A 12,428-nucleotide genomic window follows, 5' to 3' on the forward strand; every position below is an offset into this window, starting at 1 on the left:
ATAACAAACTGATTGTTTGAAGAGGCAACATAATTATCTGTTTGTAATATCATTTGGGAAAATAATGAAGACTCCTGGGATTTGAAAAACACCCCAGCAGCAGTTTATGTGATGCTGTTATTTTGGTGGGTCTCTCCTTGTTTCCATCTGCGCTCTGCAAATTTGCAAAGTGAACACTTTCGAGTTCACATGCTGTGTGGTTGCGGTGAACGACGATACAGTGTATTTGCGCTCAACATTGAATATTTATTTCTTTTTTATAACTCTTGGCCTCATTGGGATTTTCTACAGTATTCCTAATGCTTGTGTGTACTCTGTCTGGGTACTTCCTCCGATACAGTCCAAAAACATGTGCATTATATTGGTTGGTTTTGTGTTACCGGACAGGATGTAAAGTGGACACAGTCTTTATGCTTTGTCTACCGATCCAAGCCAAAGAGAACAGGACAGCTGCAAAAGGCTGCCATAGGCTGGTGATCATAATATGTGAAATAAGGTCAGAGCAGCTCTTTGTGTGTATTCTGTGGCCTCAGTGGACACTTCCAGTAGCTGCGACTCGTGTAGTCAGTCATCAGCTTGACAAGTGTTGTGTGAGCTCTGGAGACGGACTGTTCAGAACCACAAAGAAACACTGAAGTAAGCACTCTTGTCAGACTCGGCCTAAAAGCATCCTGACGAAGCCATTTTTGGCTTCAATATGATGTGATGCTAAAACCCATGACTTATGAAAAATCCAAGCGGAAACAGGAAATTTATATTTAATCATATTTTAATCATGCACTATGGGCTAATTCACAATTTTAGCCAATCAGGGCTATTCCTATAGATTTCATTTATACATCTTACTCGGGTTGAAAATGGATGGCTATTTTGCACAAAACTGTTCACGTTTCAAGATGTTCTTGTTTCACTTTAGTGGTTTATGATGTTCTGTGTTGAAATAGATGAATTAAACACTTGTGAAGTAGTTACAGCGCACGCCGTGGGAAGAATATGCAACATGCCCTTGCTCGTGCTTGGTGGAAGAGTATAGTGTGTGCCATCACTGAGGAAGAATAATATGACGTATTAATTACCTTTTTAGTCTTCATTATGTCTCCAAATCGGCAGTGCGCCAAAGAAAATGAAAGTCATCACCATAGAAGTGCAAATGAGCCTCATAAAATTGGCTGCTCTTTTGGTCCCAACGTCTTGACTGCCGTGTCCATCATCAAGGAGAAAGATGAACTGAATTGAATTAATGATTGATAAAGAGGTCATGGATTCCTTATGGTGGAAGGAGAAAAGATCTCGATATATATCCTGATATAAGAACGAGTTTCTGGTCCGAGATTGTGATGTAAGTGTAGGTCTAGTGTAAATAGGAACTTAACCCGAGGATCTCCTGTATCTTCTTTTAATAACGTTTTCTACATTATTAAATAGTATGTTACTCATGTTCTTTTAGTTAACGGAACAGATGTTAGATATTGAACGTATTAATGTATTAAAAAATACATTACATTGGTCTCAACACCACCCTACACTTTATTTTTTATTACTTAGGTGCCAAAGAATAATATTTAACAAATAATTACAGAGATTTTTTTTCACATCTATGTTGTTTGCTCCCAAGGTGGGCTGGCAGTTGAAAAACTTGGTCAACGCCTTGAGGGAAGACCCATGCGGAGTCATCCTCACGCTGAAGAAAAGGCCACAGAACACCCTGAGTTCCACTCCGGCTCTGCTCAGGAATGTACGCTGGAAACCGCTGGGCTTGCAGGTACAGGCGAGATATTTTATATTTTTTATATTTTATATCACTCTCACAAAAGGCAGGTAAGTTCCACACAGCGGACATGTTTGTTTTGGGTTTGGCACGCCTGTGCAGTGTGAAGGAAAGTGGGCGGGGCACGCTCGCTATATGGTAGTATGAGCCACAGATGATTGGCTATGTGATCACTGTTGAAAGGTATTTATGGACATATGCCGAACACATGCTTTTTCACAGAAATGGGCCGATATTAATCGGTGGCCAATCAATCGGATCATCATTGTTTTTTATATTCTTCCCCATCTGTTGTCTCCTTCAGCTTCTTTGTTCTTATGCTGTTCTGTTGTTGTCAGAGATGCAATGAGTAGTTACAAATGGTACCTCGGGTTGTTTGGCGGATGTATTTTTTACACTGAAGATCCCTTCAGTTGTGCTGCAGTGTCATCACTGACTCTTTGTACACCAGGCTGCATGACTATTCTTCTCTGCACTGCCTTATTAGATAGCCACTATTTAGTTTATTGCTACCTTGTACTTATTGTTGCATAAAAAGCAGCAGTTTCAGAGCTCTAAATGTTCCACCTGATGGATGTCTGAAATAAAACACACAAGAACATACCAGAACACAGACAAAAGGAGAAAGAGAAGTGTTAGATTTGTTCGCCCTCAAAAAGACTTGCATGCTAAATTATTTATATGAACTACAGGCTTTGAAACAAGATCTTCTACTCAGCAGATACTGGAGATAATTCACTGACTCCAGACTATCTTACTATGTGTTCAAATATTTCGAATCATGGTAGGATGCATGCTTGTCCATCTGGGCGTGCAAAACAAATAGCATCGTTCATGTTTGTGCACACGTGCAGAGTAATGTTTTCTTTAATTAGACCTTTTGCTCCCTTGGAAGTAGGTCACTTCCTTTGTGAAGCAAATGGTTGGCTATATGCTCGGTATACATGCGGTAAATCAAACATATAAGTCTGGGTTTGGAGGATGAATCGTCCAGCTTTGAAGTTTATCCCAAATGTGGCAAATATTCAGATGGATTATGACTAAATCCAAAAGGAAACAATTTATCTCTGCAAATGATCATGCAATGCGAAACCCAAATCCTTCCATGGCTGTCTCTTTTATTCCTGTGTGTCTCCTGCTTTCTCCTTTTGCTTTTCACCATTTATGTGTTTATCGTCTGCTGGAAGAAGAAAGGCATTTTCATCCACTTTACCGGTAATTACCACCAAGGGATGTGTGTGTGTGTGTGCGTGTGTGTGTGTGTGTGTTTGTTTTTGGTTTTTTTTTTTTAACTAAAGCTATGCACATTTGTCACATTGCTCACACAGGTGCCACTCATTGTCCCAGTCCCCTTTCTCATAAATCTGTAATATGTGTATGTATAAATAATTACTGGTTGTAAATGCCTGCTATTTTGGGAAACTTGTATTGGTGAGTTATATATTGTTAATAAGTAGACTGAATAGGTAAGGAGTTTTGGCTTCTTCGACATCTTGGTTGAAGTACTTTGGTCTATTTTTGTGCCTCCGTCTGAACACAATGACAGCTAGAGCGTCATAAATCCTTGACACATTTTTAATCATGTATTAGCTCATTTTAGCAGACCAATAGAACGGAGAAAAATGATAAATCTCTAATGGTCACTTGAGGAAATGTTGTACCTGCTTGTTGTCTGGCCTGAATGAAAATGTGGCCAATTTTCTATTACTAAGGGATAACTGAAATTGTATATTGGTCAGCAAAATTGCAAAGTGTTTTGATAGCATATTTTAGTAATGATAGCATATCTTTGGCACTTTCTGGCCGTTGTGCCCTTGAAATAAAAATGAACATGGGGGGGTGGGCTTTTTTTATGGGATATTTTTCACTTTTATAGACAGATATAAGAGTTTTTACAACAAATACAACCACTTCATCCCTGTTTTGTAAAGTAAAACACATGCATGTTTCTCAGAAACTTATCATAACCTCACCTAAATTTGGGGATTGCTGTATGTTGAAAAAAAAAATGGTGACCTTCCCCGATTTCAGGTCAACATTTGCAACATAAGTGACTTCCTAACTATTAGATTAGATTCTGATTAGACTGAAGGGGAAGAGAGACTTATCATTAGACTTTATTTACAAAAAGATCTATTTATTTTGATAAAAACTGTGGAAACAGTGACATTTATTGCTCTGCTGAATGTGCTCATGGAGTCAACAGACGTTGCCAAAGTGTTTTGACATCCAAGATATCTACATCCAAGGACTCCTTCTGCTCGAGGTTGTACTTTTTGGATTAGAAAGCTGGACATTAACCGGTGACCTTAGAGAAAGACTGGGATGACGTGTCAAAGAGAGCTAAATGGGACCCGAATGCCAACCATTAGTGTGGTTACGTGACACGCTTTCCAGGAAGCCTCTCCGAGTGATAAGACAGATTGATGACTCCAGTCGGGGGGCCTGGCGCTACGTGTCATAGTACTTGCTGAAGATGATCCACTGCTGTAGTCCATAGTCCACAGTAAAAATAGATTTTCCCAAGTCTTACATGATTTCAGAACCTGTAAAGTGTTAATGTTAAGGTTGTGATAAAGCTAATAGGCTTACGGACTCCATTTTGATAAGTTTGTAGTGGAGGCAGCAGGGACCCGATGGTTTAAGTGATGTTTTAACATGCTGGGGTGTCACTTGCTGTGGAAGACCCATCCTTCCCTGCTTGCACTCCGAGCACTGCTTCCCTTTTTCCTTAGGCTGGGCTATAATCACTAAATTACTATTTTCATTCTCACAGCACAGCTCCCTGCCTCGCTCTCCTCTCCATCACGCTCCCCCTCTTTTTCTCTCTCTTTTTGACCTATTTCCTTGTCTCCACTTCATCGCATCCCTCGTTTTTCCAACAGTTTTCAGCATTTTTCTAAAGCTCTTCGACTATACTCCGGGACGAGTTTGAAAGTGAAAGGGGTAATGATAAAGATCCTGGAGATTGAGGTGGTAAGACGCTGGAAAGGGTTCGGGATTCAAGGTGCGCCTATACTTTATTGTTGCACTAGGAGGAAAACAACTCTGATTTATTGGAAATTCTCACGTGTGACATCCCATGATATCAGCAAGGCATCCTGTTCTCATGGAGGACCTGATGACAAATGACGTGCCCTTGAGTCATGCTGAGTTAGGAGGCCCCGCTAGCTTTCTTCTGCCTCACTGAGAGCAGTGGTTGTCATGGAAACAGACATGGAAACCCCGTGCGTGTGAAGGCATGAAACAAAATGACAGAATGAAGGTGGGAGAGGCTGCATAGTCAGAGTCTATACAACATGGTCGCCATGCTAAATAACTCTTAGGGATTCCCACGTTTAAAAGAAAGGTCTCAGCTAAAATGTTGTTTTTGTGCCAAGAGGTTTGACACTATTACTGCTCAATTTTTGCAATTTGTGCTCCCAGATCCGATATCGCCATACTGAAAACCAAAACAAGCAAAGGCTACTTTGATTCCACAATGTCATTTTTCAAAAGTTGTTTGTTTCTCATATTATTCCGTCTTAAAAAATATACACACACATATATATATTTCTTAATATTTCAGCTCTATCCTACTAATATGACATTATTTTTCCTCATAATATGATGAATTTACACTCATAAAATTTTGGCTTTTTTTCTTTAGAATATAATATTTTTCTCTTAATATTTGGACTTTATTCTCTTAAAAATACTACTTTTTTTCATTTCTGCTGTTATTTTGTTTTTTTCTATTTTCCAACTATTTTAACTTTGGTTTTGGAAATGTTGTTTGCATAATTGTGACCATAAAATGTTGACTTTACTCTCGTGACATTATAACCATATTTCCATAACCTAATTTGTATTTGTTGTTTTGTATAATATATAATATATTGATTTGCTGTTTTGCTCTATGTTTTTAATATAATGAAATAATTTACGTCCCCTGCACTTCTCCACTTCTGCTCTCTAACGAGACTCTTTATTTACCTCTCTTCAGCCGGTCCCCACCAGCCCTACCAGCACCTCACCGACACCCGGGGGCACTTTAGGCATGTCCAAAATGGATGCCCAGGACGTCTACATCCTTTCTCCCGTCTCCGGACTCTACAGCCCCAGGTCAGGGTCTGGGACAAACAGATGCTGACCTCCATGCTGACTATGACTAACATGACGCTGTCCTCTGCAGGGAAGAGCTGGGTTTGATTTCCTGTGATGACATCAGCCGGTACAGTGTTACCTCCCAATCTGGCTCGAAAGGATCCGAAGCTGTCAGCTACTACCTAGACCAGGACAGCGGTCAGTACTTCTCTCTTTTGGAGGGAGACGTACCCCCGGGCTCTGACTATGACAGGGGCCGTAATACGGGCGTCCGCAGGAGGGATAAGACGCCCACACATGGTAAGAAGCAGATTACACGCTGCGAGTGTTACTCGAGTGGATCCCAAGTTGTTTCTTTAGAAGAATAGCATGAATTCCAAACACATCCTCAGCTTTTTGTTTTCAACATTCCGTCATCATGTGTCAATCATTTGCTTAATGGCTGTTTAGCATCTCTACCAACAAGGCTTCTGATGCTGTTTGTCTGTCTGCCCGTCAGCATGATGCAGCATTACACAGAAAATACTGGGCCGATGTCCATGGAACTGGTTGGAAGGGTGGAGCATGGACCAAGGAACAAACCATTACATTCTGAGGCAGATGGATAATTTTCACTTTCTGGCATCAGCCTCACATTAGGGATATGATGAAGCTTTTTTAGCCCTCAGTAGAAAGAAAGTCAAAGACAAAAACAGTGTTTCCAGCCCTCTCTCTGCCCTGCAGCCTATGACTCCTCTCCACGCTGTCCCAGACAGCTTTCAAGACATCCTCTTCCTTCATGGGAGACTCTCAAGGGGCCGCCATGATGTGAAAGGCCAAGGTCACTCGACAAACAAATGCATTAATATGCATTCACAGGACTTGTCAGCCTCATGACTGGACTATCAATGAAAGCAGGATAGAGTCTGTACAGAAATTGGTCAAATATAATATTAAAACTTAAAATGTCCCAAGTGATGAACTGCAATAAGTGATAGTAACATTTAGGTTACAAGCCCTGTCATATACAGTAGTGAATTCCCATGCATACATATATTATATTTACTTATTTTTGCTTTTATTCCGCTTTGCTGCTGTGGTGAACATTTCCAGCGGAACCAGTTTGCTGAATCTTATCGTTGAAATGATGCTGAGCCCTCCAAATCACTGAAGTGCTGAGCTCATTGGTTTTCTTGGCAACAGATACCTAGCCCAATAGACTAACGGGATGTGCCATATAGAAGGGAGGATGTTTACATTTGAGTGAACAACATTGCAGAAATAACTTTGGCTAATTAGTTAACAATTTTTATGAGCCTCTATACAGGGTACAATCTGTACTGGTCACCAGCCAATCACAGGGCACATACAGTATAAACAACCATTCACACTCACGCTCATACCTAATTTAGAGTGTCCAATTAACCTAACAGGCATATTTTTGGAATGTGGGAGAATGCCTGAGGAAAATCCGCACATGCACAGAGATAAAAAAAACCATATATTTTTAAGAATATGTATTTTTTGAAAAAATGGTTCAGCCAGCTCTGTGTTCCGCTCTGGGCTCGAATCGTGGCTCTGGAAAAAAACAGTAGCTTTCAACCAAAAAGACAGGACTGTCAACGCGATGTCTAGCCCAACTCTCAAGGTGTAGGGCAGGGGTCAGCAACTTGCGGCTCCGGAACTGCATCCTGCTCTTCAGCCTCCTTCTTGCGGCTCCCTTTGCAAAGCTGGAATATTTTTCCTGCAGTCCAACCCAGCATAATCCGGGCTCGAGCCAGCGCGGGCTCGAAAGCACTGATTGAGAGCCGAGCAATGTTGGTCTAACTAATTAAAAGGAACAGGTGGTCAAATCACCATAACCAATGTCCTTTTGCTACCCTGCTGGTTGGCATCCATTACACATGCACACTCGGCTTCTCTGTGTTGTACAGACAAACAGATAAAATACAGAAACACTCAAAAGACTCACCCCCTTAAACTGCACTCCCACCACCACTGCGTGGTTCAGTCGAGTGCTAGCCATCGAGCTAAAAGCCCAGACTCTCAAGAGTCAAGGCAACCGAACCAAACTAACATGAGAGTAAGTTGATCCTGGTCTTGCATGTCATGCCCCTCACCTGCACACACCTTGTCTCCCTCTCACCTGTCCACCCACCAGCTGTCTCTCAGTCACTCTCTCGGTCTCTGCTTGCCGACACCCGATTACCCACGTTCCCCCTTAAGACGACTCTCTGATCGCTGGTTGGATTGTTCCAGGTGACCTCAGACCCGTTTCCATGCCTCCCGAATATAACTGGATGGCCGAGGCCAAGGAACCCAGCATGGGCAAGAGAGGGAGCCGAGGTACACACATACTAACACATATACATGCAGAAGCTGCCCCTCGCACTGTACAAACAAACCGGTTTGGACAGTGCCTTGCTTTGCTGCCTTTTCAAGCCAACACATTTCAGCCCATCCTCAGGTTGTCCATGGTGCTGTGGTTGTGTTAGGATACATATCTGGCAGGTATGTATCTGACATAGTGACAAACAAGCATAAATGCAAGGGTATTGCATTTATACAAGCGTTCTTGAAATGAAGGTATTTCAGTGTGACCAATTGGAAGAGTTTGCACTGACACTTGATCTGTATTCAGCTGCACTCTGCTGTCAGAAAGTCTATGAATAACATTAAAGCACAATAACAGGTTCAGGGTTGGAAATAGTTTTTCTTTTCTTCCTCATTGTTGTGTCAGTTTTAAGGTTTTTTATAAATTTAACAACGAACAAATGAGCAAATTCAGACAGTCTGTCACATTGCAGATTTAGCAGTAGTTTCTTCCAAATCCCCATAATCTTTGCTAACAGATAAGCAGGATGTCCCGAGCTGTGGAGTCATAGTCTACCAGATAATGCAGCTTTGGGGAACTTTTATCCTTTTTGACTTTTTTTTTTTGAATTTGTAAGGGTCAATTGAGTCATGTCTCTTTGCAATGCCGAGTTCTCCCTCGGCTCCACGTTATCAGCAGCTGTCTTTGGTTTTCACTCCCTCTCTCAACCGTTCTGTTGAGCCTGTCCGTCATCTAACGGGTGCCATGCTTCTTTTACACAGATTCAGACAATTCCCTGCTGCGTTATCTCAGTGACGACAAGATCCTGGTCATTGAAGAGGAACCGGAAGGTCCAGGGAGAGAGAGTCGGAGGGACTCCACCAGACGTTCTCGACGCAAGAGCCGCAATCCGAGCAGCCCGAGTTTCCCTATCAGCCCATCCATGTTGTCGTCTACCTTGCGTTTAGACCAGCCTCCTGATGCTTTGCCAGTATGTACACAGCCCTTTTATTCAACATGTGCCTTGTAACTGTCATCTATTGAATAGAATAATCATTTACTGGTGCTGTAATCGGGGAATTCTGATTTTATTCCTGATTTTACAGCAGCTAAGTGGACAGCAGACAGAATGTGGTGGTGGTTCTCAGCTTTGAAAATGAAAATGGTTGCACCTTTCGGGTTTGCCCCAGATGGAGGAGTTCAAGTACTCTGGCTTTTGTTCACGAGTGAGTGACGTTTGGAACGTCAGCTTGACAAGCAGATCAGCGCAGCGTCTGTAGTAATGTGATCGCTGCACCGGGCCGTCGTGTTGAAGAGCGAGCTGAGCCGGAAGGCAAAGCTCTCAATTTACCAGTCGATCTGTGTGCTAGCCTCATATGGTCATGAGCTTTGGGCTTGTGACCGAAAGAGCAAGATTACGGATACAAAATGAGGTTCCTCTGTAAGGCGGCTGGCGATAGGATGAAAAGCTTGTACAGTATGACTGTACTGGGAGACATTTTAATACCCATTCAATCTACAGGCCCAGCCCGAGTGGTGCTATACACATGAAATGGTCCTACACTGCCAGCGCTTATTGCAACGGATCTCAAAATTCTCTTTCACCTGAATTTTCTCTCCTCATATGCAGATGGCGAACTTGTTTTTAAACTTTGTTAAATTGCTTTTTGGCACCATATTCGCATAAGCTCGATGGCAGATGGCTCACTTTGTTGAAGCCTACCCTTTATGTGAGCGCTAAACAAGCAGCACATGTGAGGAAAGTTGAAATGTGTTTTTTTATGATTGTTTACCATTAAAACGAAGCCCAATTATATAAAGTAAAAATAGGATTTTTCTTCAAGATATTCAGACATGCAGAACATTCATGGCAGCACTCATGCACAGTGACTATTTCACTTTTAACTGATTCAATGAGTATCCTGTTTACATTTGTGCTGGTATTTGTGTGAATACTGACAGTGTTAAGACTCGGTGAGATCGACTCCCAATTGTTTAAATTCAGATGGCTGCACCACTACTCCACTGGCTGCCGTTGGCAATTGTTTGCCTTATTTAATGGTCTGTACACTTCAAATGTACCACATGCGTATTTCATGCTCTGTGTTTTCACTATAGTTCACCGCTGGTGATTTTCATACACCCCACACTTTCTTATTTTAGGTAAATTATGGCAGGTTGGTTTGTTTTGGCCACAAGAAAAAGCCACTCCAAAATATGCCATAACTTTCTGGGGGGGTGGATGTGGCGTGATCACCATTGATCACCATCAACAAGCAAAATGTGCATCCCATCGAATGAGATGACTATGACATCATCACTATACAATTTACAGCCACTATGGTGGGGGGGTGGGGGGTGGTCATACATGCATGCATTTGAGAATTCCATTACATTAATTAACCAGCATCCAAGTCTATCATTTATTTCCTCTGGCATTAAACTCTGAGTCAATCCTTGCAGTGTCTTTCTCCATGTGTCTCTAATGAAAGTGTTTTGAAGACAGGCCATGATGTTCGCCTCAGGTTAACCCTCATTTGTGCGTATGTGTGTTTCACCTATGTGGAAGAGCAAGGGGAGTGAGCTTGATGTGCTGGCGTCTTTATGGATTATGACAAAAGTGACACTTCCACACCGGCCCACACTGATACACACGCACACTTGTACATGTGCACACTCGCTCACACAAATTGATTTGTATGCAGAGAAGGTATCTCATGATTCATCCTAACATGCCCATCTCCTCAGACACGGCGGATTATAAAAGGGAGTTTATTCTGGGCAAACACACACGTTGAAGTGCACACACAAACACGCATCCTGGTAAGCGAGGAAGTGTATGACTCAGCATCAGCTAGACTAATTATGAACATAAACACACAGGATTCCAAGTTTTTAGAACACACTGTTCTCTCTGCCTCTCGCTCACCAAGCGATGTGTTTCAAATCTAATCAAAAGCACGTGTACACGAACAGAGTACACGAATATACTACATGACTACATGTCCCCTTCAGGTGTTTTATATTTGTTAAAGCAACTCAAATAGCAATATTTCTGACTGTGCATCAATGAAACACCTCTTAAAATGACTATGACTATTTTTATAGTTATATATGTATGCGTACAAATAATACTGCATTCATTTAACCCACTGGAATACGGCAATCACACCACAGTTAGTTACACACCGGAGCAGCAGGCGGCTTCCCAGCATGCGGGTACCAAGCGTTTACTTAAGGGCACCTGAGCCGTGGAACAAACATTAAATAGCGGCAAAGAAAGTTAACTCTGTAATCATGGAAGTCCTCATTGAAGTCAGTTTGATATTTTTACCAAATTCCTTTTTTTCCTTTTTTGCATATGCAAGATCATTTTTATGATACGCTTATTTCGTTCACACATCCATGAGGCAAACACCATTCTAATTTCGTGTTCCAGTGTTTTTCCAGTGTTCAATGTAGTTTAAATTCTTGCTTCAAATTGTATTTATTAAATATGCAATCACATCAACGTGCAGAACACTTTGCATAATTGCACCAATTCGGTGGAATGGCCTGTAACCCAATATTCTAGCCTTTTTTTCAAAGTTATTCAGATTAATTAAACACTATAAACACAAAATACATCTTTTAACATGGGTATTTAAAGGTTTGATAAGCTCTTTAATAACTTTTAATTTCTGTCTTTTAGCGAGGTGCAGACACACTACGAGCAGACACAACAGACAGGTGAGCTTATAGTTGTGGTCAGGACACAGATTTAGAATTAAAGTCAGTAATTATAAGAGTTTTATACCATAACTATCAATTCTCCCGCAGGTACTCGGGCTCTGGAAGCTCAGGAGCAGCCTCGATGAAGAAGGTAAGGATACTGTACTTTTGCGTCACTTTCCTTTCTTATTTCTTGAATAGTACAGCCTACCCCCCCCCCCCCTCACTTTTTAAACACTATTCAGTGACTCACATCCATTTAATGAAGCCACAGAGGCTTCGGTGTTACGTCAGCTGTTTCCTAGCAACCGTATCCGCTATGAGAATGAGCTTGGTCGTGTTCAAATACCAAAGAGAAGGGAGAACAGCCACGCAGCCCAATAACGGAAAAGTTCAGTGGGTAAAATTGGTTTCAACATCAGTTTACGCTTCCTTAGGAAGCTGTATTCAGTTCTCCAAAGAGCTGTAGCGCAGGGTAAGGTGGCAAAGCGTGGCGCACCTCATACAGTGGTAATTTGGTCCAGTACACCACTGTGCGCAGTCAATTTGGTAATATGGTTGACCAAGCTG

At 41.7% G+C, this 12,428-nt stretch overlaps 1 protein-coding gene across 7 annotated transcripts in view; it reads left to right on the forward strand.

Annotated features, from left to right (window-relative positions):
* Positions 1 to 12,428, forward strand: part of LOC131110136 (connector enhancer of kinase suppressor of ras 2) — a 68,663-nt gene that overhangs the window by 46,446 nt on the left and 9,789 nt on the right. For 6 of the 7 annotated variants that reach the window (XM_078788334.1, XM_078788335.1, XM_058062883.2 and 3 more), the window contains 7 exons: positions 1,616 to 1,762; positions 5,754 to 5,872; positions 5,943 to 6,154; positions 8,093 to 8,179; positions 8,930 to 9,138; positions 11,839 to 11,876; positions 11,967 to 12,009. In XM_078788334.1, coding sequence (XP_078644460.1) covers positions 1,616 to 1,762; positions 5,754 to 5,872; positions 5,943 to 6,154; positions 8,093 to 8,179; positions 8,930 to 9,138; positions 11,839 to 11,876; positions 11,967 to 12,009 — 855 coding nt within the window. The remainder of the gene's footprint in view (positions 1 to 1,615; positions 1,763 to 5,753; positions 5,873 to 5,942; positions 6,155 to 8,092; positions 8,180 to 8,929; positions 9,139 to 11,838; positions 11,877 to 11,966; positions 12,010 to 12,428) is intronic. The other variant, XM_058062884.2, reaches the window with a different exon arrangement.

This window comes from Doryrhamphus excisus, linkage group LG22, assembly GCF_037039965.1.
Source record: "Doryrhamphus excisus strain RoL-2023G ecotype Guam linkage group LG22, RoL_Dexc_Guam_v1.1, whole genome shotgun sequence".
In the NCBI taxonomy this organism is placed as follows: Eukaryota; Metazoa; Chordata; class Actinopteri; order Syngnathiformes; family Syngnathidae; genus Doryrhamphus; species Doryrhamphus excisus.